Source organism: Bos mutus, chromosome 5 (genome assembly GCF_027580195.1).
Source record: "Bos mutus isolate GX-2022 chromosome 5, NWIPB_WYAK_1.1, whole genome shotgun sequence".
In the NCBI taxonomy this organism is placed as follows: domain Eukaryota; kingdom Metazoa; phylum Chordata; class Mammalia; order Artiodactyla; family Bovidae; genus Bos; species Bos mutus.
In genome coordinates this window covers 25,079,445-25,105,138 of record NC_091621.1, presented here as the reverse complement: position 1 = coordinate 25,105,138, position 25,694 = coordinate 25,079,445, and the positions used below count along the sequence as shown (strand labels likewise).

The window sequence follows — 25,694 nt, the reverse complement described above, 5'->3', positions numbered from 1 at the left end:
AGTCCAATATTATGAGGCATTCAATGCCTCATAATATTCAGTGCCTCATAATGATCTAACCTACAGATCATTATGCAGGTTAGAATTTAGACAAAGGAAAAATATCCCTCCTCATCAACATCATCCGGGTATGCGTAGGCACTCTGTTACAAGAACAGCCATTCAAAGGATTTAATAATGGGGTTAACATGATTTCAACCACACTAAGAACTCTCAAGCACAAGAATGTGACTTAAATGTCTGCATCATGACTATTGCTAGCATTGCATCTTGAATAAAATACTAGGCCTTCATTCTTTCACTCATTCCATCAACAGATCACATTGAGCACCTACTGTTTACATAGAAGCTGTATAGATACTGTAGAGAGTCACAGTCATAAGGAAGACATACACAACCCCTACAGCATGGAGCTTACATTATTCATCAAAGAGCAAAGAGGTAATTGAACGACTAATTGTTGAGTCACATTTATTAGATGTGCAGTGAAGGGAAAGCATAGCGATGCTATTAAAGCATATGGCAGGCAGGTTGATGTGGTTTGCAGGGCAGGGCAGGCTTCCTGCAGAAGTGACGTTTGAGCAGAGCAGTGGTAAAGAAGCAGGTGATGCAGGGACCAGGAGCTGGAGAATTCCAGATGGAATAGTATATATAAGGGACCAGAGGCAGGAAAGTATGCAATGTTTTTGAAGAATTGAAAGAGGAGTAGGAAGCTGGAGAACAAGAACAGCACGGTGGTAAAGAAAACAGGTGAGGTAAGCAGGAGCCAGGTCCTGTAGGTCCTTGAAGATTATGATAATATATTTTACCGTGTTACAAAAATGGCTGTTGAAGGGTTTTAAAGCATAGGCTAGCATGATGAGATCTGCACTTTTTTAAAAATTGGATCTGGATTGGGGAAGGTGGGAGCCATGGGAGGACTGGGATATATCAGACAATGGTACTTGGATGGAAATGGTGATTGTGGAGATGGAAAGAAAGAATGAAATTGAAATCTGTTTAGGAATTAGAATCAAGAGGGATCTGTGAGAGTGAGGAGAAGATGGAGTTGGGGACGACTCCTGAATTTCTGGTTTCCATAATGGATTAAAATACGAGCCATTCACTAGGAGGAGACCTGGAGAAGAACCAGTGGAGTGGGGTGGACTTGCCAGTCCGTTTGGGTATGTTGTGTCTGATGGGCTTATGAGACACTCAGGAATTGTTCAAGGTATCAGTGAAGGATGTGTACTAGTGAATGAAAGTTGTTCAGTCGTGTCCGACTCTATACAGTCCATGCAGTTCTCCAGGCCAGAATGCTGGAGTGGGTAGCCTTTCCCTTCTGCAGGGGATCTTCCCAACCCAAGGATCAAACCCAGGTCTCCCTCATTGCAGGAGGATTCTTTACCAGCTGAGCCACAAAGGAACTCTGAATGTGTGCTGGACATATGAATGAGAGTGATCATGGTGAAGTAAAATTCTAGGCTGCTAAAGAGAGAGACCAGAGGGCTGAGCTCATATTCCTTAAACAGTTATCAACAATCTATGGTCATCTTTACATAAGATAAGCACCTTCTTTCCCTCATCATTTTTTTTCTGCATAAGTTAAGAACTCAATATGACACAGTTTTGATAGAAAGTTAAAAGTTGTGCCCTAAGAAGTCCTTCATACTATGCAATGAGGGACAATCCCTCAAACTCGGTCTTTAAAGGATGTTATCATTGTCATCAAAATATTTAAGGGTCTGAGATTTTGCATCCCATCTTGATAAACAATAATTATCTAGAATCACTTTCATATCTTGTAGCTCCCCTCTTCTCCCCATTAGTAGGATGTGCTGTGCTCAGTCTCTTCTGTCCTGTCCAACTCTTAGTGACCCTATGGACTGTAGCCTGCCAGGCTTCTCTGTCCATGGGATTCTCCAGGCAAGAATACTGGAGTGAATTGCCATGCCCTCCTCCAGGGGATCTTCCTGAAGCAGGGAGCAAACCCGTGTCACCTGCATCTCCTGCATTGGCAGACAGGTTCATTACCACCAGCACCACCTGGGAAGTCTCATTAGCAGGATACTGGAATTTAAATTCAGCTATTGCATATTTTCATAAAGTTTACCAAGTTTCTCTCATTTTTGATGCCCAGTAGGCTCTTCCTTACCTAACATTGCTATTTCTCTGAAGAGACATAGATGATCAGGATTAGGGAGCTTTTACTGAAGTCCCCTAATTTTACAGAAGAAAATGAGGTACAGGGGAGATGATGGCTCAGGCCACATGGTAAGTTGGTGGCGTAACTAGGACCATACCTCCAGGCCTCCAGACCTGAGCCCAGCTTAGGATCACACTGCTTCTTCCTTTAACCATGAGTTTATGGTTCTCTTTTCAGAGTTCTGAAGCTTTCCATTTTAAATAAAAAAAAAAAAAAAAACATTCCTTGCACATTAGGCTGCCCTAAATGGAAATATTTCATTTGTTGTTCCTTCAAAGCCTTAATGGGGCAAGTACTACTTAAAGAGAGACTGTTATTTCTATTAATAGTTTCCATTCCAGAGGTGCACCAGAACAGCTGTGAGTACAGTCTCTCTCCCCCTCTAAATTAATGATGGCAGAAAATATGATACCCTTTTTCTATGTTTCTTAATGTTCCCATTCCTATCATTTCTTCCTATGAGAAAAAAATTAATATTAACTCTTCACTGTAACTGGAACATTAGAACCTTACAAAAATAAAATTTTTAACACCTTGACAAATATATAGGCCAGGAAAAAAGAATAGCACTGTAAGAGTTTATATTTAAATAGCTTTTACCTCTGCTGATAACCTCTTTACAAACTAATCTTTAATCCTGATGTAATACTTTTAAGAAACATGAAAACCTAGTGTGTGTACTGGGTCATGATTGATTGTGGCTTTATAAAATGTATGTCTGAAAATAGCTATTAATAGTAGCTTCTTAGAATAAAAATTCAAGAAAGGTATTTTGGGGGGGATAGGCGCAAGTGAAAAGGCCTGTCAGAATAAAGATTCAGCTGGCAACAAAAATTCACACTTACCGTACTAGCTTAAATGTGATAGTTTATTTCTTGGGAGAGTAAACAGTCTCTGGAGATATGATTTCAGGAATCTAAGGTCCTCTCTCTGGTGGCACCATGCCCATGTCTGATGGTGGAAGATGGTCACCAGTTCTGGGCCCACAATGCAACGTCAAGAAGGGGAAAATGAGACAGAGGAGGGCACCACCATTCTTTCTAAGAATGTATCATGTCTCACTTCTGCTCACTTCCTGTTGGCTGGAACTTTGTCACATGGCTGCATCTCACCAGAAAGGAGGCTGGGAAGTGTTGTCCTTAGCTGGGCAGCCATCCAGTCAGCTAAAACTTAGAAAGCTTATTACTAAGAAAGAAGGAAAAATGGGATACCAAGAAACAGTTCTCAGTTTCTGTCATTTCTTAGAGGTTAGGTTATAAGTAACAGAAAGTGTATTACTTCCATCTGGGAAGCCCCATGAATTTATATTTAGACAGAAAAGCATGTGGAAGAATATAAATGATTGTCTCCTTACAAAACTATCTGTTAAAATCCATCAAGTCTTTGGGATATCTGTCCTTCTAAAATTAGTCCTCCTAAAGATTAATCCTCCTCTGTAAAGATAATCTCAGAAAAGACTCCACTAGGCCAGAGCTCATGTGAGGTTCAACCTGAACAGGAAGAGACATTGCAAGGGAGCAAACTCCAAGAAGAGAAGGACAATAGACCTGGGAGTGGAGCTATGGGCATCAGATTATGTGCATTTGCTGTAGCAGTAGCACTTTGACTATTAGAGCTGAGAAGTAGGAAGAATCACCTATATTCATGATGGAAGGATAACTCAAACGTGGGTGACAAGGACTGACCAGAATTGTTTACTAGGAGGTCCCAGTGAGGCAGGAGAGGTGCAAACCACTGTTTCAGATAGCCCTGGGGACTGCTGTCTATAAACTCCAAGGTGAGAGTAAGGCAGGACCCTGGGGAGCATATGACCAACAGAAGCACTGGAGAGAAGCAAACTGGGAAACAAGGAGAAGAGAAGCCAGATCTTGTCAATGGCCCAAGGTCAGGCTGTTAACACAGCAGGGTGAGCAGAACCTGAGAGTAGCCACCACCATAGAGTTAGATTCATGGGAAAATTATAGCCAGCACACTTCAGAATCACAAAGTCTTCTTAGTGGACTAAGACCCTTGGGTCCTCCCAGCTATTATTAGTGAGACTCTCCCCTGGAATTGACAGGAAGAAATACAGCCCCTAATGGTCTCTTAACTTTTTCTAGGACTAGATATTTAAGAAACACAGTGCATGTAAGAATCCTTAGGCCTGGAATATGAATGTGGTTGGCATGACTGTTCTCATCTTTACCTTATTTAACAAATATCTTGTTTCATCTGCGACTGAAGATGACTCTGTCCCAGGGGTCTTTCAGCTTCCAGAGTCAGCACATACTGTCTGAGCTTCACTATAGGAATACACTTTCTAGTTCACCATATCTGAGTGCTGGCTTGTTGATATGAAGATATACTTTCAGGAAAACAAACTTGTATTAGTACCAAACACCAGAGTAGTAGAAAGTCATAAAAATACTATTGAAAATATACAGTCTTAAAAAATGAGATGATTCAAAGGTTTGCAGTCATAATATGCAATAATATTCTATGTGTACAGCATTTTGTAAAATGCTTTAACTATACATTGATTCCCATTGTAGTAAATGCTGAGGTAAAGATAACACTTTCTAGGTAAGCAAGCAGACTTAGTTTTTATAACTGGTCTGTGTTACCATGACCAAAATATTGTGAAAAGAAAAAGTACCAGTATTATAAATCCACATCCAAGGCTCTTTCCCATATGATCTCTTCCTCTTCTGAGCTTTAAATAGCATCATGCATTGTCTCGTTTATCCATACATTCATTCAACATCTAAATATGCACAAGTCTCTATGCCAGGCACTGAGGATGCTGTGATGGACAGAACACAGGCTCTGTCCTTACAGCAAGCTTGCTGTCCGGCAGAGATCAGAGGAATGGCATCCACACTAGCCATTAAGAAGGAACGAGATTTGTGCAACAAAGCAGGAAAATAGCAGGAGAAGAGGTTCTCACCAGATCATAAGTCAGGAGAGGCTTCCCAGAGGAATTGAAGTTTATACCCCCAAGGGTGAGTACCAATTGAAGGAATGAAGAGCATTCCAAGCTAAAAATAAAGCATGCACCCGAGGGAGAGATGACCGTATATCAGATCCAGAATAAGGAAAACCTAGAGGATTCACCAATTTAACTTGGTTATGCCTTCCTTTGTGTGTGTGCTCAGTCACTCAGTTGTGTCCGACTCTTTGCAGCTCCATGGACTATAGGCCGCCAAGCTCCTCTTGTCTGAAATTTTCCAGACAAGAATACTGGAGCAGTTTGCCATTTCCTACTCCAGGAGATCTTCCCACCCAGGGGTCAAACCTGCATCTCTGTGTCTCCTGCATTGACAGGCGGACTCTTTACCACTGCACCACTTGGGAAGCATATGCCTTCCTACCACTTGCCTACTTAGAGACATTGTCTATTCACCCTTCCTTCCCACCCATCTATCCATCCATCTATCCATCCATCCATAGAAGGTGCTAAGATGTTTACTGAGTTAATTAATTTTTAAAACCTTTCTTCAGAGACCCAGTATTTGTCAGGCACTGTATCAAGCAATTTAGCATGCACACAATATCAAGTAATATAGAGGGCATAAAGAAACATAAGACATTATCCCAACTGATGTGAAGCTTAAATTTTAATTGAAGAGGTAAACCCATGCACATATTACTGTACTACTAGCTGGATAGAACAGGCATCCTAAAAGATGCCCTAAGAAGTTACCACTCACTGGACGTGGAGATGTTAAATGGAGGGAAATCTAAAGTTTTAATAACATTAACAGATCAACACCAGACTGAACCTTCTCCACCTTTTTTCTGTGTCTGTTTGCTTGTTTACTGTGTTTTGTTTTCTGAAATTTTCTTCCATAGATTCTGTGGCAACAGCATCCGGACCACTACTAGTTGAAGTTGCCAAAACTCCGGGTGCCAGCCTTGGGGTGGCCCTAACTACCTCAATGTGCTGTAACAAACAGGTCATTGTCATAGACAAAATCAAATCTGCAAGTATTGCAGACAGGTGAGTGTCACAGAAAGTGCCTACTTTTCCAAATTGCACACGTGTTAAAATATGTAGAGATATATTCATATATGTATACACACATATGTAATACCTACACACATGCACACACAGGTAAAACAAAACAGCTCTTCTGCCAGTTTATACAAGCTTCATATACAAAACAAGTTAGTATTCTAGAGCTTAAAAGTTCACCTTCCTTATCAGCTACCGCGTGAAGTAATATTGCTTCACCCGAATGTTTGGTGTGGCCTTTAGAAATGAGAAAAAGTCAAGCAACTATGTACATTCACCTACTGTGTCCTAGAGTAATAGCCCATTTTTGGTTGAGGGTAGCTTAGCAGATCTTTATGATGCTCCATGCAGAGAAGTCCTGTGGTTTCTTGAATTGTGAACAATTAAATCCTGCCACCATACAATCTTATTCCTTTTTTCTTCAGGAAGTAAAACAACATTTTAAAAATGATAGTCTTTAAAGAAAGGCCCTCCACTGACGTATGTTAATCTTAGAGTTTCACTATATTCAAGGGTCCCCCAAAACATCGTTCATTCTCATGACATAAAAATGCCAGTCTTTTATCCCGAATTCTTCTTCTGATAGATTTACAAATTGCAGGGGTGGGGGTGGGGGAGGAAGACTACCTTACCACCTAATAAATTATTTAACCACTCCTGGTAAGAAAACCCCCACCTCCCATAGCTGAAGCACTCCAGGTGCACCCAAGTGGCATTTTATTTTTAGATGGGAGGGATGACTTGAAATGTTTTTGTCCTGAGAAGTAGACTGTGGTCATCGTGCAAGTGTTTAGATCTACCCCAATGCCCAGTCTCCCTGCATGTCTCCATCCCTCTTCTGCCCTTCCTGGTGAACTTCTGACTCTGATGCTCTGCGGCTACCCCTGTAGTGGTCAGTCTGTAGCTCTACTGTGCTCTTAGCTCCGTTCAGGCATTTAAGAGTGATGGATTCAGGGATGCCCTCCCGTTCAGTGGTGCAGGATGCTTTCACGTTCTCCCTCTGTTTCTGTCCTGTTGCAGAGGGTAGGCAGTTTAAGCAGCTGTCCACTTGACTGGCACCTCGAGATGCTGACTGCTGTGTGTGCTGTTCCCAACTCACTCAGCCTGTTGAGTTCAGCAAGGCGTAGCAGCCCGCCCCTCCTGCTCCCCAGCTTCCCCCTCACTCACCACAGAGGCGTCCTTTGATTACTCTTTGACGCCTGCCTCATTTCCATCATCTTTGAGGGCTTTTGCACTAATAAATGTTTATCTCCAGAATAACAAAATAATCAAGAACTGGTGATCTGGGAGCATGTGTGAGACGATTCCGAGCAAGCACTAGCTGAATCTTTCTCCCAAGTTATCCTCCCAAGAAAATCGTAAATGACCCAATTCCCATTCTGCGAGTCCCATCTTTACATTCTGAATATTTACTAACTCGTATTTATAGATATAAAAACTCAGGAGGAGAAAAATCACAGAAAAAAAGTCAAAGGAAAACATTTTCCTATTCTTCCCTCTGCTTGCTCATTTCCCCTCAACTTTCAGCACTGCTACCCCCAAAATTATATATTTTTTATAAAGGACAAGGAAAAACCTTTCCTTGAGTTTTTCTGTATTTTCTACAAGGTTTTACATTTCTTTTCATACCCAAGATAGTTAATATTTGACAGGTAGTGTTTCCTATGACATTCAAGCATTTCCTTTTCCCCTTAAGTAAATGAAAACTGTATGAAGTTTTAAGTATGAGGACGTGAAAGTCATAACCCAAAGAGGAAGGTGCGCCATCGTCTTCTCCTCCTCATAGGTGTGGTGCTCTGCACGTGGGCGATCACATCCTGTCCATCGACGGCACCAGCATGGAGTACTGCACGCTCGCAGAAGCAACCCAGTTCCTAGCCAACACCACCGACCAGGTCAAGCTTGAGATTCTTCCCCATCATCAGACCCGCCTGGCCCTGAAGGGACCTGACCATGGTGAGAGGATCCACCCACATAAACCTCTGTTGTCTTCCCCTTGCAATGATTGCTTCTTCAGCAGAGTTAGAAAGCAGAGAGAGGCCAAGTTCAATTCTGCCTCTATCATTTCTTCTCAGACAACAGGCGATCTTTGTTTACTCTCTTCATCTTCCCAATCCCTTTGACCAAGCCCCAGGTGTTTCACCTGAAACCCCCAAATTGAGGAAACACTGTTTGAAATAGAATTTTCATATTTGTACTGTTTGGTTTTTTTTTAAGCCTTTGGTACAAATTGAGTGTGGGAAGAAAGGAAATAATTTGACTTCCTGTGATTTGCATTGAACTTCCTTAAAGGCAAATACTAAAACTCCCAATGTTTAAAAACAGTTATGAAGTGGGCATTCATGCCAGATCCTTCAAATATTTCAGGGGGAAAGCAGTTTCATGAGAGATTTTGTCTGTTTTTCAGAGTAGTTGTTTTCCTTAGGTTGCAGAACAAACTTCTGACCAAATATTTCTCCTAGGAGTGTCAGAACATTTGACTAGGATTATGCAGTAACAAGTTTCACCTGAGGGAATCTGGATTTTCACTGTCTTGAAGCTTACAGATCTTTTGCTGAGTGTTTATACCCTGTCCCACCTAGGCATCCTTAAATAAAACCCAGTGCAAGAAAAAGGACTTTGAGCCCAAAATCAAATGAAGAACAACTCTCCAGTGGGGTCTTTGTTCTAACCGCTCCCTTGCTCCTCTTCCTTAAATCAAGCACTCTCCTTTTTTATTCCTTGAAACCAACTTCTGATCTCCACTAGTACTTATCAGGCTCCCTAGAGGTGAACACATTTCTTTATGTTTAGAGAGAGAGAAGAATTTTCTCTGGAACCAAAATTTTGCTTCTGAGGAGGTTGTTTGTTTCCTATGTCTCCAACCTTCTAAAACATGCTGCACTTTCCCACAGTTTGAAAAAAAAGCAGCACGAAATAATTTTCATATTGAATGAGTCAGCTGGATGCAACCTTTTTTAATTAAATGGAGCTTAGACAGCTCTGGAGCTAATGAAAATCTCCAATACAGCATTCCCTTTATCAGATTTTAATTTTACACATTGGAGTTGGAGAAATGAGGCAGCTGAGGCAGATTATGAACAGAAATTCTACCTCGTTTAAATAGAAATGATAAGGGGGTACGATTCATGGGACTGTTCCGTTCCTGTCAGGAGGATGTGCGGGTCTTTCCTGCTCACTGACTGAGAAGGGAGATTTCTAAAGCTGTTACATTTCTTCTAAATTAATCTGAAGGTGCCACTGGATTTGGAGCCCACCAGGCATAACAGTACACACTGCCTAGTGCTTTTTCAGCAGGAGATTCTGCTTGGTAAATTCTAGGATCAGAATCAGAAATGTGAACAGACCCTATAAAAATGTCATTGTCTTTAGCAACTTCATCTTCCCTGCCTCTTATTCGCCATGTAAACAAATCATAGTTCAAATAGTTTCCACTCATGAAATATTAAATGTTTTTATCTGCCAAGACAGTCTGAGAAGATGAATTTATATATAAAGGGGATGGAGACCAAGAACTAACTTTTTTTTTCTTCACTGTGGAAAAGCTGATGTCATTTGTGATTTTGCAGCGGGGTGAAGGGCTGGTAATTTTAGTAATTCTAACTCCCGCTTCTGACCCTGTCATCCACTATTGTTGAAAATTGTTCCCCATCTTCTTTATCTAACATGCAAGTATCTCCCTACATTTTATATTAAAATCAGACTTGTATTTCCAAAAGGAAATAAATAATGGGTCTTAAACATAATTAAATCCCAATTAAGAAGAGAAAATATACCCCAAAATTGTTATAATGTTTATGATTCTCAAACTTCTGTTTTGAGATGTAGTAGAATTGTTATATAGTTTTACCTTTTTCCATAAGAAAGTTCTAGTTTTTTTTTTTTTTTTTCAAGATTTCTGATGCTTAAACAGCATGCCTCTCATCTCATGGGTAGATGGAGATAAAACATTTCACAGATTTTGCTGAGCAAGAAAGCATTCACAATAGTATTTTCAGGGAAATATAGAAATGGACACATCAACCAGGAACAGATTTGCTATGCCTTTTGCTGGGAAATAGCAGCATTCAAAAAGCCATAAGAATGAGTTTTTAAGGTCAGAAATTGTGCCCCTGAGGGTCTTTGGGAGACGGTCTTGCTTGGAGGAAACTTTGGAAAAGACTTTGGAAAAGAAAATGTGAGCAGAGTCTTGAGGTTCTATAATTCAGTACCAGGAGAACTACCATTTCTGAGCAACCAGCAGCGTACCTATTGCCTACACCTTTGAACTCCTGGACTAGATAAGACGGTACAGTTAGAGAAGAGAACAAAAGTACCTCCCATGTCAGATACCTCAAGATTTCAACAGCAATGTCACCATGGAATGATAGAAAAAACATTATATTTTCCTTACCGTTTGTTTATCTGTAACAAAGGACTTAGGAACATGCATAGGAAGAGGCAAGTATAGTGTGGTGGCTGAGGGCAGGGACTCAGAGTCAGGCTCTCAGAACTGTAATTCTGGCTCCACCACTTGGGAACTTAGCAAGTTACTCAACTTTTCTATGCCTCAGTTTCTTCATCTGTAAAATGGGTGTTATTATACTATATACCTCATAGATGTATTATGAGTATTATCTGAGATAGTCCATGTATAATCACTTAGCACTTAGGGCCTGGTATATAGTGAGGACTCAGTGAAAGTTGACTGTTATTAATATTATGGGGACCATTAAGTGGGAGAATGTAAATGAATTTTTTCAAAATGAAAGAGTATGTCAAAAATGTGACATCTTATTTTTAAACTGAAATCCTTGTCTAACATATGAGTATAAAATCCATCACCATAAAACAGAATAGATTTAGAGTGCATGTTCAAAATAGGCTACAGCTGTCTTCTCTGGGCTACATTGTTTGCTGAATGCCTTTTAAATTAATTATACATGGCAGGCAGTTTTGTGCATTAATTATATAATTTTTGTCTCTTAATTATTTTATGTATATGAAGATTTAGTCCCCAGTTCAAGTCAAAGTAAGTATTATGACCTACATTTCAGTTCAGGTCAGTTCAGTCACTCATTCGTGTATGACTCTTTGCAACCCCATGGACTGCAGCATGCCAGGCTTTCCTGTCCATTACCAACACCCGGAGCTTATTCAAACTGATGTCCATCAAGTCAGTGATGCCATCCAACCATCTCATCCTCTATCATCCCCTTCTCCTGCCTTCAATCTTTCCCAGCATCAGGGTCTTTTCAAATGAGTCAATTCTTCACATCAGGTAGCCAAAGTATTGGAGTTTCAGCTTCCGCATCAGTCCTGCCAAGGAATATTCAGGACTGATTTCCTTTAGGGTGGACAGGTTGGATCTCCTTTCTGTCCAAGGGACTCTCTATAGTCTTCTCCAACACCACAGGTCAAAAACATTAATTCTTTGGCACTCAGCTTTCATTATAGTCCAACTCTCACATCCATACATAACCACTGGAAAAACCATAGTTTTCACTAGATGGACCTTGGTTGGCAAAGTATTGTTTCTGCTTTTTAATATGCTGTCTAGGTTGGTCATAGCTTTCCTTCCAAAGAGCAAGCATCTTTTAACTTCTTGGCTTCAGTCACCATCTGTAGTGATTTTGAAGCCCAAAAATATAAAGTCTCTCACTGTTTTCATTGTTTCCCCATCTGTTTGCCACAAAGTAATGGGGCTGGATGCCATGATCTTAGTTTTCTGAAAGTTGAGCTTTAAGCCAACCTTTTCAGCCTCCTCTTTCACTTTCATCAAGAGGCTCTTTAGTTCCTCTTCACTTTCTGCCATAAGGGTGGTGTCATCTACGTATCTGATCAGATCAGATCAGATCAGTCGCTCAGTCGCGTCTGACTCTTTGCAACCCCATGAATTGCAGCACACCAGGCCTCCCTGTCCATCACCAACTCCCGGCGTTCACCCATACTCACATCCATCGAGTCACTGATGCCATCCAGCCATCTCATCCTCTGTCGTCCCCTTCTCCTCTTGCCCCCAATCCCTCCCAGCATCAGAGCCTTTTCCAATGAGTCAACTCTTCGCATGAGGTGGCCAAAGTACTGGAGTTTCAGCTTTAGCATCATTCCTTCCAAAGAAATCCCAGGGCTGATCTCCTTCAGAATGGACTGGTTGGATCTCCTTGCAGTCCAAGGGACTCTCAACAGTCTTCTCCAACACCACAGTTCAAAGGCATCAATTCTTCGGCGCTCAGCCTTCTTCACAGTCCAACTCTCACATCCATACATGACCACAGGAAAAACCATAGCCTTGACTAGATGAACCTTTGTTGGCAAAGTAATGTCTCTGCTATAGATGGAGAAGCTCTACACAGTCAGCAAAAACAAGACCAGGAGCTGACTGTGGCTCAGATCATGAAGTCCTTATTGCCAAATTCAGACTGAAATTGAAGAAAGTAGGGAAAACCACTAGACCATTCAGGTATGACCTAAATCAAATCCCTTATGATTATACAGTGGAAGTGAGAAATAGATTTAAGGGCCTAGATCTGATAGATAGAGTGCCTGATGAGCTATGGAATGAGGTTCGTGACATTGTACAGGAGACAGGGATCAAGACCATCCCCATGGAAAAGAAATGCAAAAAAGCAAAATGGCTGTCTGGGGAAGGCTTACAAATAGCTGCGTATCTGAGGTTATTGCTATTTCTCCCAACAATCTTGATTCCAGTTTGTGCTTCATCCAGCCTGGCATTTAGCATGATGTACTCTGCATTTAAATTAAACAAGCAAGGTGACAACTTGCTGTACTTGTGTTCTGACTTGGAACCAGTATGTTGTTCCATGTCCAGTTCTAACTGTTGTTTCCTGATCTGCATACAGATTTATCAAGAGGCAGGTCAGGTGATCTGGTATTCCCATCTTTTTCAGAATTTTCCAGTTTGTTGTGATTCACACAGTCAAAGGCTTTGGCATAATCAATAAAGCAAAAGTAGATATTTTTCTGGAACTCTCTTGCTTTTTTGATGATCCAGTGGATGTTGGCAGTTTGATCTCTGGTTCCTCTGCCTTTTCTAAATCCAGCTTGAACATCGGGAAGTTCACAGTTCATATACTGTTGACACATGATTTGGAGGATTTTGAGCATTACTTTGCTAGCACGTGAGATGAGTGCAACTGTGTGGTAGTTTGAGCATTCTTTGGCATTGCCTTTCTTTGGGCTTGGAATGAAAACTGACCTTTTCCAGTCCTGTGGCCACTGCTGAGCTTTCCAAATTTGCTGGCATATTGACTGCAGCACTTTCACAGCATCATCTTTCAGGATTTGAAATAGCTCAACTGGAATTCCATCACCTGCACTAGCTTTGTTCATAGTGATGCTTTCTAAGGCCCACTTGACTTCACATTCCAGGATGTCTGGCTCTAGGTCAGTGATCACACGATCATGATTATCTGGGTCATGAAGATCTTTTTTTGTACAGTTCTTCTGTGTATTCTTGCCACCTCTTCTTAATATCTTCTGCTTTTGTTAGATCCATACCATTTCTGCCCTTTATTGAGCCCATCTTCGTATGAAATATTCCCTTGGAATCTCTAATTTTCTTGAAGAGATCTCTAGTCATTCCCATTCTATTGTTTTCCTCTATTTCTTTGCACTGATCACTGAGGAAGGCTTTCTCATCACCGAGGAAGGCTTTCTTATCTCTCCTTGCTATTCTTTGGAACTCTGCATTCAAATAGGTATATCGTTCCTTTTCTCCTTTGCCTTTAGCTTCTCTTCTTTGCTCAGCTATTTGTAGACAACCATTTCGCCTTTTTGCAATTCTTTTTCTTGGGGATGGTCTTGATCATTGCCTCCTGTACAATGTCACGAACCTCCGTCCATAGTTCTTCAGGCACTCTGTCTTTCAGATCTAATCCCTTGAATTAAATGACTTACCTTTAACCTGCCACAGATGTCACAGAGCCAGACATACATAGGTGGTCAGAATCTTCCTTACTGAGTTATCAATTTGGTTTGACAGCACTCAAAACTGCCCAGTAATTTTAACAGCACTCCATAAAGAACTGGGTTAAAAAATGAGTGGAGAATTCTGAAGTTCACACACTGTGTTGTTCAGTTGCTAACTCACGTCAGACTGTTCACAAACCCATGGACTGTAGCATGCAAGACTCCTCTGTTCTCCACTCTGTCTCTGAGTTTTCTCAGATTCATGTCCATTGAATCAGTGATGCTATCTAACCATTACTCACTGTACATCATTTGAAACACATGATATTTTATAGAGCTCAATAAGTGGCTATGGGTGTAGATTAGCCAGACCCAACACTGACTGCCTCTTGCTTAAAAAAGTCTTCTGGTACACCCAAAAGTAAAGTGAGGATGGCGAAAGAGACTTGCCTCGAAATGCTCTTTATCACAAGGAAAATGCTGCTACAGTGTGTACATGGACCCTCTGGCTGATATTCTTATTCATTCACGCATGTGTTCCTTCACTCATTCACTCGTTCATCAGCCATTATATGCCAGGCTCTGTTCTAGTTGCCACAGTGCATCTAGTGAGCAAGGCAAGCAAAGTAGATTCCTATTCTCATGGGATTTACATTCCAGTCTAGAGAGACAAGCATTAAAAGTATATTAAATCAATAAAGCCCTTTCAACTATGAGGAATATATTAATAAAAAAGCAATGGAATAACATAGGAGAGACAACTTCTTCATCCAGGGAGGTCAGAATGACTTGGCACCTGAGCCAGCCTTGTAAACAGGTAGGAGAATATTAGAAGTAGGAAGTGTGCGAAGGGGTGAAGCTAGAGAGATAAGTAGGGCTCACATTTGATTCTCTTTGTTACTGTAACCCATTGAAATACCTTAAATGGGCGTTGCATCATCTAATTTATGTATTTAAAATATTCTGTACTATGGATCCTGGAAGGTTGGTAGGTAAGAGATGAACCAGGGAGCCAAGTCTGAAGATTTGGCAGTGGTCGAGGTGAAGGAGATGGTAGCTTGGTAGCTTGAAAGTAGACTAGTGGAGAGGGAGATAAATCCCAAAACTAGAAACTGAAGTATATAGAAGCAAAAGACCATATGTTCAGGACTACAAAATGATGGTGGCCATGAAAGTGTGCTGCAGATTTCTCAGTCTCTCAACTTGTGTCCAGTGAATGAAATTTGTAGAGTGAGAAATATACCTGTTTCCTTAAAAAAAAAAAGAAAAAGTATTCATTGGCAAGTAGATAGAAAGTATATGGTATCAATGCTATTAAATAAAGAGTCACTAGTTTTTATTCTGTGTGCCAGCACCATGCTAAGCACCTTGGTGCATATTCTCAACAGTTGGCCTCTGGGATAGATGCTTTTGTGATCTCTACTTGACATAATGAGGGAACTGTGGCTTAGACAGGTTGAGTAACTGGTCAAGGTCTGATAGAGAAGATGGGTTGAAACTGGAACGGAAATACAGGTGGCCTCAGCCCGTGGTGATCTGTTCATGCTTTTGTTCCATGATCTGTCTCATTCCAGAAAGGCTGAGATGTGTCAATGAGGCTGATGTCACTGATGGTGTAATTTAAACTCTTACCCAAAGAACTCTCCTTTAAATACTTAGAGTATCTGACCTCACTCCATGAATAAATACTGCAAATTCATTCATATGTAAGGCACCTAGTCTTAGAATCATGACAATAGAGATAAAAGTCCATATTTTATTTTTCATTCTTTAAGACAGTTAAGTGAAAATTTTCCAATCAATATAGTAACAAACATAAAAGCGCTCATACTTTCAGACCACTGAGTAGAAAGTCAAATCAAACAATATTGAAATTAGAATGGAAGTATGATATACATTTTTTAAAACATAAAGTGGACACCAGCATTTTGAAATTAGCTTTATTAAAATTTTGTGGCATCTTAAAAAATACAAGAATATTTGAAATAGTTTTAATAATTAAATGCCTTCTTTCAAATATAAATACAGCTTTTAAAAATACCCCCCAAATTGTAAAGTATGTTGACACTTGCATCTTCTTATTAGGGTATGGATAAGATCCTGATAGAATAGTTTATTGTAGTTCAAGTGATGAATAGTAGTGTAATTAAAATGTCAGAGCAGTAAATTGTGATATGTGACTAGTACCTCCTTTGAATCAGGAGCCAGTATAATTTATCATTCATTCTTTTCTTTTTCTCAAAACAAGAGCTACTAACTGGCCAAGATTTGCAAATCTCTAATTACTAATCTTGTGCCATAGATCTTGCAGGGTTGACTTTTAAGTTAAAGAAAAAAATGTTTTAATCTCTGCTGTGAAGCACAGGGGGAGATTAGAAATTGATTCAGTAGTCATCTTAAAAGGAGAAAAAAATGGGCTGGGGAAAGACATGCATTATTGTTGGGAAGATGAAAAGTTACCATCTCTGGTGTTAATCATAGGTTTTGCTGACCACTGAGAAAAGGGCAAAGCCAGTTTTTTCCTTTTTTTGTGCAAGCAGGCTTCATTTTTTTGTTGTTGTTGTTACTTTTTATTTGTGCAGTTCAGTTACTTTTTCCTCTTTTTTGGTTCTTTGTTTGTTTGTTTTTTCTTATTTCTCATCATCACTTCATGTGGGCAGTGAAAATTCAGAGGAGCGACAGGCCACTTCCCTGGGACTTCTGGGCCAGCAACCACTGCAGCCTTCACACCTACCATCACTATAACTCGTTCCACCCTGACCATTGCAGAGCGCCGGCCCTGACAGTCATGAAAGCGCCTCCTCCAAACAGCCCTCGTAATGTTCCAGGCTTTCTCCTCCTGGTCTTTTACTTAAATTATATGCTTCTCATGCCTTCTTCATCTGATTCATACCATATTTGGTTTCATAGGTGTGGTGTCTTTTTTTTTTTGTAGTAGCAACTTCTCATTTCTGTCGTCTCTTAAGTCTGTCTTTTCCATCAGAAAGCATTTGTTGTTAAGAGAGGATGTAAATGTTCAGAATGATTTATGTGTGGTCAGGAAATAGCAATGAAGAATAGTATATAGAAGATAATGTTCTCAGACCTTATTTGTGTATATGGAACCACTTGTGAAATTCATGCCAGAAGCTGTCTATGAAAATGAGATTATGTATCTGAAGCATTGAGTTGTTGTTTATGGAGAAACTTGCTTTAATGTTTTCTTTTTTTGTCTAAAGCAAAACTCGTAGAGCCTCTCTGTGTTGCATTGTACTTACGGAGATCGATGCTGCTCCTTAGGCATTTCTGGGCTCTTATAACACAGATTCTAAAGCACTGTCTCCATGGCTCCTGAGACTTGGTCTCTGATTGGTTGGAGCCACCTACTAGCCATTGCTGTGCATCTTGTGTGTCTTTCTGGATTGTTGCTGGTTGACAGGTGTGGCAGGCTTACACGCCCCCTGAGAATGCTCTGTGCCAAGTCTTCACTCTCTTACAGCAGCTTTGGTGTCTTCATCCTTCTCTCCCACCTCCATGAGTGCATACAGCCTGAGTTCCCTGAACATGGGGACTTTGCCTCGAAGCCTCTACTCCACTAGCCCACGTGGAACCATGATGAGGAGGCGACTGAAAAAGAAAGACTTCAAAAGCTCACGTAAGTGAAATGTTAACCGATGTCTTTTGGCCTGAAAAAACCTGTGGGTCCATTGGCATCTTGGATGTAAGGAAACCTATAGGAAGAGTGTTTTGCAGGAAGAAGATAAGTAGCTCACTACCCTGTGCCAAAGACCATTGAAATGATATCCCTTATCGACATAACAATTGCACCACATACAATTTCAGACTGGGTTAGTTCGTACTACCTTTGCCTACAACGTTTTATTTGAATTTTTTTTCTTGCTCTTTTGATCTGATAAAATCAAAGATGTAATTTTTTTCTTTAAGACTCCTTCCTTATATTCTGGGTACCTTTGAACATAAAACCATTGTTCTTTGTTTCTTATTGACTAAAGCTGGGTCCACCTACTCACTCTGAAAACTGTATCCCCTTTTGGTAAATATGAGTCCCATGTATTTGTGTAGTATTATTATAAATTTCCAGAGAAGGCAATGGCACCCCTCTCCAGTACTCTAGCCTGGAAAATCCCATGGACTGAGGAGCCTGGTAGGCTGCAATCCATGGGGTCGCTAAGAGTCAGACATGACTGAGCGACTTCACTTTCACTTTTCACTTTCATGCATTGGAGGAGGAAATGGCAACCCACTCCAGTGTTCTTGCCTAGAGAATCCCATGGACGGAGAAGCCTGGTAGGCTGCAGTCCATGGGGTCGCACAGAGTTGGACACGACTGAAATGACTTAGCAGCAGCAGCAGCATTATAAATTTCATATTTCATGAACCATCCCTGCAAAAAAAGACTATAATAAGTTTAAACATGCCTTTCAAACTATAGCTTATTCCCCTTAAATGTGCCTTTTCAATCTGTATTTCATACCTCAAGATTCTAATACTTTCACAGGGAACCTGCTCCACTGACAAGCACTGCCGTAACATATTATCTGTTACCCACTTAAGTGTCAGGAAGATTGAAAGGATCCTTATCTTTACAACAGGTATCCTAAAGACTAGGAATTTCAACTACGACTCTTAGAACTATGATCTTCTGGGACAGGCAAGCATGTTACAGACTAGGAAAAACTAGGAAGATGTGGTTGGCGGCCTGCTTCTGGATAGCTGCTTGTCCATGTAAAGAAGAAAGGGTGATCAAATGCCTTAGGGAAAAAGGGAAGAAACACATCACTCCTGAATTTTTCTTTTGTGGGAGTGGGAGGGCAGAGCATAATCTCTCATCATAATCATGTAAGTTTTAAAGAAAGAGAACACCTAGTTTTCCAGCCAGATCTAACCAGTGTAGAGAGAGGTAAGTGTTTCTTGTATTTTTTTTTTTCTGGTGGCCATGATTGTGTTTCCCATAAAAACAACTCAAAGAAGATGGGATCTCTTCTTGTGTTTACTATGGAGATAAAGTAAGGAACACTCTTAAGCTACCTGCTGCTGCTGCTGCTGCTGCTGCTAAGTCGCTTCAGTCCTGTCCGACTCAGTGCAACCCCATAGACGGCAGCCCACCAGAATCCCCCATCCCCGGGATTCTCCAGGCAAGAACACTGGAGTGGGTTGCCATTTCCTTCTCCAATGCATGAAAGTGAAAAGTGAAAGTGAAGTCGCTCAGTCGTGTCCAACTCTTATCGACCTCATGAACTGCAGCCTACCAGGCTCTTCTGTCCATGGGATTTTCCAGGCAAGAGTACTGGACTGGGGTGCCATTGCCTTCTCCACTTAAGCTACCTAAAGATAGCTAAACCCAAGTACTTCAAGACTGGTGTTAAAGAGAAAACATTCTTGTGAAGAGAGGTGGTTGGATCTATTGGCTCTTCAGCTTGTTTGCCAGAGAGTCATCTTCAGAAATGGGTCTGTGGCCAGGCCTCCCAGCACCACCAGCAGTGTGGAAGACTGGCCATCACCCATACTGGGAAATGGTCTCTTCATGTTACAGGAACGCGAAGGTTTGCTTACAAAGGAAACCATGGCTAACCACTGCTGTGGTGTATTCCTGGTTTTGATGTGCATATCCCTTCAAATATAAGATTTGTCATCTTTAATATAGGTAAATGGAAGGAAGATTGAGTTTAGTCAAAATGCGAACAAGGAGCTTCTAGATATTTCTTAGCTAACACTAGAGGGTAAATTATTTACTCTTGAAAGAAACAAGTTGAAGGCAGCATAGTGAACTGGTGATGAGCCCAGATTCTTCTCATCCCAAAGTCATTACTTTGTAGCAGTAAGACCTTGAGCAAGATTTTTAAGCTTTCTATATCTTGGCTTTCTTAGCAACAAAGTGAGGCTAATTATAGTACTTACCCCATTGGGTAATTGTGAAGATTATATGAAAATGCATATATATATATATATATATATTATTGCCAGTCAGTTCAGTCACTCAGTCATGTCCGACTCTTTGTGACCCCATGGACTACAGCACACCAGGGCTCCCTGTCCATCACCAACTCCCGGAGTCCAACCAAACTCATGTCCATTGAGTCAGTGATGCCATCCAACCATCTCATCCTCTGTCATCCCCCTCTCCTCCTGCCCTCAATCTTTCCCAGCATCAGGGTCTTTTCAAATGAGTCCGCTCTTCACATTAGGTGGCCAAAGTATGGAGTTTCAGCTTCAACATCAGGCCTTCCAATGAACACCCAGGACTGATCTCCTTTAGGATGAAGTGGTTGGATCTCCTTGTAGTCCAAGGGACTCTCAAGAGTCTTCTCCAACACCACTGGTCAAAAGCATCAATTCTTCGGCTCTCAGTTTTCTTTATAGTCCAACTCTCACATCCATATATGACTACTGGAAAAACTATAGCCTTGACTAGACAGACCTTTGTTGGCAAAGTAATGTCTCTGCTTTTTCATATGCTATCTAGATTGGTCACAACTTTCCTTCCAAGGAGCAACGGTCTTTTAATTTCATGGCTGCAGTCACCATCTGCAGTGATTTTGGAGCCCAAAAAAATAAAGTCTGACACTGTTTCCACTGTTTCCCCATCTATTTCCCATGAAGTGATGGGAACAGATGCCATGATCTTAGTTTTCTGAATGTTGAGCTTTAAGCCAAGTTTTTCACTCTCCTCTTTCACTTTCATCAAGAGGCTCTTTAGTTCTTCTTCACTTTCTGCCATAAGGGTGGTGTCATCTGCATATCTGAGGTTATTGATATTTCTCCCAGCCATCTTGATTCCAGCTTGTGCTTCATCAAGCCCAGCGTTTCTCATGATGTACTCTGCATATAAGTTAAATAAGCAGGGTGAAAGTATACAGCCTTGACGAACTCCTTTTCCTATTTGGAACCAGTCTGTTTTTCCATGTCCAGTTCTAACTGTTGCTTCCTGAGCCTGCATACAGATTTATCAAGAGGCAGGTCAGGTAATCTGGTATTCCCATCTCTTTCAGAATTTTCCACAGTTTATTGTGATCCACACAGTCAAAGACATTGGCATAGTCAATAAAGCAGAAATAGATGTTTTTCTGGAACTCTCTTGCTTTTTCGATGATCCAGCGGATGTTGGCAATATGATCTCTGGTTCCTCTGCCTTTTCTAAAACCAGCTTGAACATCTATAAGTTCTAGACTATATATTCATATATATATGATATGTTCATATGTATGCATGAATAATTATATATTCTCATATAATATTCACAATTACCCAATAAAATAAGTATTATAATTATATATATGCAATATATAATATGATGTATATATATGCTGCAATAATACATAGTAAATAGTAAGCACTATTTAATTGTTAGCTTTTTTGAATAGTTTACGTGTTTGCTATTATGGTGCCTAAATTTGAAATATTAACACTGCTCCAAGACTTAGGCATATTTCACCACATTTCCATTTAGGCATAATATAGATGTTGAATATTCCCATATAGTGAATCAGGATTTGTAGTGGATATTTGTAGATGAAATTTTTACATAAAATGGCTTCATGTGCAGCACCGCTTACTGAGAAAGCAGGCTAACAGCCCTCATCAGGGAAGAGCAATTAAAACAAATGCATTCATGTTTGCGCTTCTGCTTTAATGGCTAAACATTTGTTTGTGTTAGGTAAGACTGCTAGGTTGATTAAGGACATTAGTCATGACAAATAAATGATAATCTGTTTGGCTATTGCAGGTTGATATTTATACATCTTGAATTTTGTAGTAGGAAACAAGGCCAAGGCCACACTGTCACCAATACCCATAACCTAGTGATAAATTCTCTCTTAAAACAGCACGTTATTCTCCAACATAATAGAAGTATAAGCAGAAACCTGGTTCTAGAAATCTGCTCTTAGCATTCTCTGTAGACATTAGCCACTAGAGCACCACTGACCATATATCTGCCAGGATTTATGTGTATCTCAGGAAATTATACATTTTATATTTTAATCAAACAAGAAGATTCAGAAAGCTATAAACTTTTATTCCCACTTCAGAAAGACCTAAGAAACTAATGTTAATTTTCCAAAATCAGAAGAAAACTGAGGATTTAGTTTTTCAGTTTTATCTTTTTATTTTTTGCTTGAACTTGGTATGGTCACGTTAGAGGTAAAGGTTTTCCCAAATAACAGATAATAAAACTTTTATTGCCACTCTCACTATATTATGGTTTATTTCCACCACTTTATTTATGTCTTTATTTGGTGCCACCATTTACTGCCCCTTTTCTAATACTTACGTTCCTATAGCAACCAGGCCATTTGTATGGATGGTGAATCATGGTAAAGTCACAACAAATACAATAAAAAACTCTTAGCTGTATTGGTGATCAGAGGCCAGAGCAAAACAGAAAGAAAAAAAAAATTCTTACTTATGTTTCTAATACAAAGGAAGGACATGGCCAGAAAAGAATGAAATTTTCTCACATAAATATTAAAACATTCTCTGTTATTGACCAAGGAGGAAAATACAGGAAGCCTGTTACAGCATGTTACAAGGATTAAAAGAGGAAAGTCATGTTTGTGTCCCAGGGAAAATGTTAAGTACCCCCAGCATCGGTTTCCAGGAGTGTCACAAAGCCCTGGGACGTGGCAGAGCCATGTCACAGAGGGAACCCACTTATCACCTCTTCCGTATTCTTACTGACCTTTCCCCCACAGCATGAGCTGCCCCTTTTTCTGCCATAGAGGATCAAGGCCCCTCCCAGAAGCCCATCATCCCCTGTGATGGCGGGGCATGACTGAGCAGTGGATCTGGCTATTCCGCCCAGCTTCCTGCTCCGGTACACAGGGCCAGTGTAGACGCTTTCCTGTTTGCAGTCTGCCTGAATTGCAGCAAAGGGTAGACCTTACAACACGTTCTCAGAATGATCCTTGCCTCTTCTGTGGTCATCGCTTACTGCTAGGGAGGGCACCACTGGAAAGAGCTGAAAGGAAGAGAATGAAACAACCTAACAATTTTTGTGCCTGCCACCAGCCCCTGAAAAACAACCGGAATTCAAAGGCAGCTCATGGTAAGCTTTTAAAATGACCATGCACAGAGCTCTCGAAGGGGTCAGCTTAAGAGCTGCCCTACCCCTATTTGGAGGAGGGAGCTGTTGACCACTCCGACTGTCTCCTGAACTGGATCATGTGATGTACAATGTGCACTCTAATATGGAACACTTAGTGAGATATAGGTCTTCAGTTACAGAATCCAATAATTGTAAGCACAGTATATGAATAAATCTTTGATAATTACCTGGCAGGGGAGATACCATGATCGTGTAGGTGGTCTACCCAGGGTGGGGCTTCTCCATTGTAGTCCACATACACTGACCCCTACAATTTCCCCAAATGAGGGAAATTCTACTACAGAATTTGTGATAGTAGGGGGACTGTGTTTGTGCTTTCCCTTTTTAAAAAGAGAATCTTTGAGGTCCATTTCTCTATATACTTTTCAGATGCTTTTTATATCTGACAATAAATTTCACAGCTATCTAAATTAAGAAAACATTTGGCAGATTTTTAAACCTCAGAGCTAAGAAGTCATCTTTGGCCTCCCATTACTTGGCCTTTCCTTACAGTAGGAAACACAAGGATTGACAAAAACACAGGGTGAACTCCTGCAGAACCCTCCAGAAAGGAGTGAGAAGAGGACAGAGCAGATGTAAATCCCGAACACAACCTTGGCACACACGCGTTAGCAGTGTTCAAACACAGCACGTCAGCAGTGTGGTCATTTCCATCTTCACTTGTAAGTAGAAGCGGGCACACCACAGACCAGAGCCAATACCTGGCAGGAGTATTTGCTGCTTTGCTGCTGGAGGGAGAGAATGCATTATACAGAAGTTTAAACTACCCGGTTGTAATTCATAAATAACTTTTATTTTCTCCTGCTTTTTGACCACATTAATGAAGCAGGATAATCAAACTTATCTTTTTCTCCTCCAAGTAATATTAGTTTGGTTTTTTTTTTTTTGGCCTATCATCTTTAAATCTGTAGTTTATCTTCTTTATTTCTATTGGTCATTTTCAAGACTTTAATATGTGTTAGTAATCAGTACAAGCAATTTCCAATGAAATTGTACTATTTCAAAGAACAGATTCTAGTATGTCAGAGGACTTTCAGAGTTAATGGTAAAATCCTAAGGTATTTAATATAATCCTGTACTCTTCATAAAATTATAAAACCAGTGTTTAATACATTTTTAATTCTAAATTAAATGTCCTCATAATTTCTACCATCTCAGCTTGCCTCCAGGTAGAGGTTATAGATTTAATGATACCCATATGAATTAATACTTATTTCTATTTTCAAAACCTTCTAGAAAATGAAATTCCTCAACTGTCTTCTGTTTCAGAAAAATATAGCACGTCTTTCCCTCAGAAAGTCTTTGCTAAATCTAAACTAATCCCCCCATTACTATTAAAGTGACCTATTCCTTCTTGATTCTTTCTTAGTGGAAATGGTAATCAGCTGACTTAACAATTCAGACTTTTAACTCCAGTTGAGCAGTCCAAAAGTCTATGCCAAATTGGGATGGTAAATGGAAAAAATATTAATGTGGACCTATAGAAAGTTCCATATAAAGTAAAATATACTTGTTGAAGTCCAAAAATCTTCACTCAGAAGACAGAGTGCCATCTGCCTAAGGGTGATGTTCTAATATTATATTCCCACCTGCTATGAGTACTAACTGGAAAGAAATGCAACCCTCCAGATTTTTGCTGACATGAAATGGTACCTTCTACTGGTTTTGTGCCACCAATAACAAAATGTGTGATCTGGAGAGCATTCAGAATACAGTTGTGATATTAACAAAGCCACACTAGAAAACCCAATCTGAATTGACATTTGATTATGTGTCCGATCTTGGGATTGTAAGCCACCGTCTATAGAAAGATGAGGGTTGGAGGCTACTTTCACCTCCTAAAGCAGGCCACTTTAACCTCAGTGACATTAACCCTGCTGGGAAAGAACAGTGACAGTGCCTCTTAAGAAGAAGTAGATTTTCCTTACTCCTCATGGGAAAAGGATACACCTCACCATCCTCTGCAGTGTCAGCCTGAATGCTGGAATGATCCACATGGTAGAAGAATTGGAGTCCTGAAGGACCAGTCTCGTTCCGTAACTCAGCAGACCAAGGGCTGATTCCAAAAAGGAAAATATTGATGTTATAGAACCGGATTCATCCCACATGGCTTTAGCCATGGAAATTCCAGGCACTGGAATTTCAGAGGGGAAAAGATCTGGTTCCAGTCTTTAAGGAACTCAAGAGTCTAGTGACGAGACAAGAAGGAAAATAAAAAACTGATAAATGCTGAAATAGGACCATGTATTAGAAAAGTGGAAATGTATAAAAGTCATTTAAATGACTCCATCATGCCAAGCCAATGATAGATGAAGGTTGATGACCAGTTACATCCTTACCACCTCAGGAGCCAGACTTAGATCAATTGTTTCTTCAAACCTGAAGGTCAAGTTTTTTGTAAAAAGCTAGAAACTTAGGAACAAATATCTAAAGTAGGGGGGAAAAGTTAGATCAGTTAGCCCAACCCCCTTTCTCCTAGATAGGAAAGAGATTAATGACTT

The 25,694-nt window shown here is 40.3% G+C and overlaps 1 protein-coding gene and 1 non-coding gene across 2 annotated transcripts in view; both read left to right on the top strand.

Moving 5' to 3' along the window:
- Positions 1 to 25,694, top strand: part of GRIP1 (glutamate receptor interacting protein 1) — a 752,861-nt gene that overhangs the window by 630,389 nt on the left and 96,778 nt on the right. Inside the window, exons 8-11 of the mRNA XM_070370106.1 lie at positions 6,017 to 6,164; positions 7,966 to 8,135; positions 16,751 to 16,906; positions 17,569 to 17,724. Of these exons, the coding sequence (XP_070226207.1) occupies positions 6,017 to 6,164; positions 7,966 to 8,135; positions 16,751 to 16,906; positions 17,569 to 17,724 (630 nt within the window). The remainder of the gene's footprint in view (positions 1 to 6,016; positions 6,165 to 7,965; positions 8,136 to 16,750; positions 16,907 to 17,568; positions 17,725 to 25,694) is intronic.
- LOC138988066 (U1 spliceosomal RNA) lies at positions 23,353 to 23,517 on the top strand. Its single transcript, XR_011464407.1, has one exon. It is a non-coding gene; the product is annotated as a U1 spliceosomal RNA (small nuclear RNA).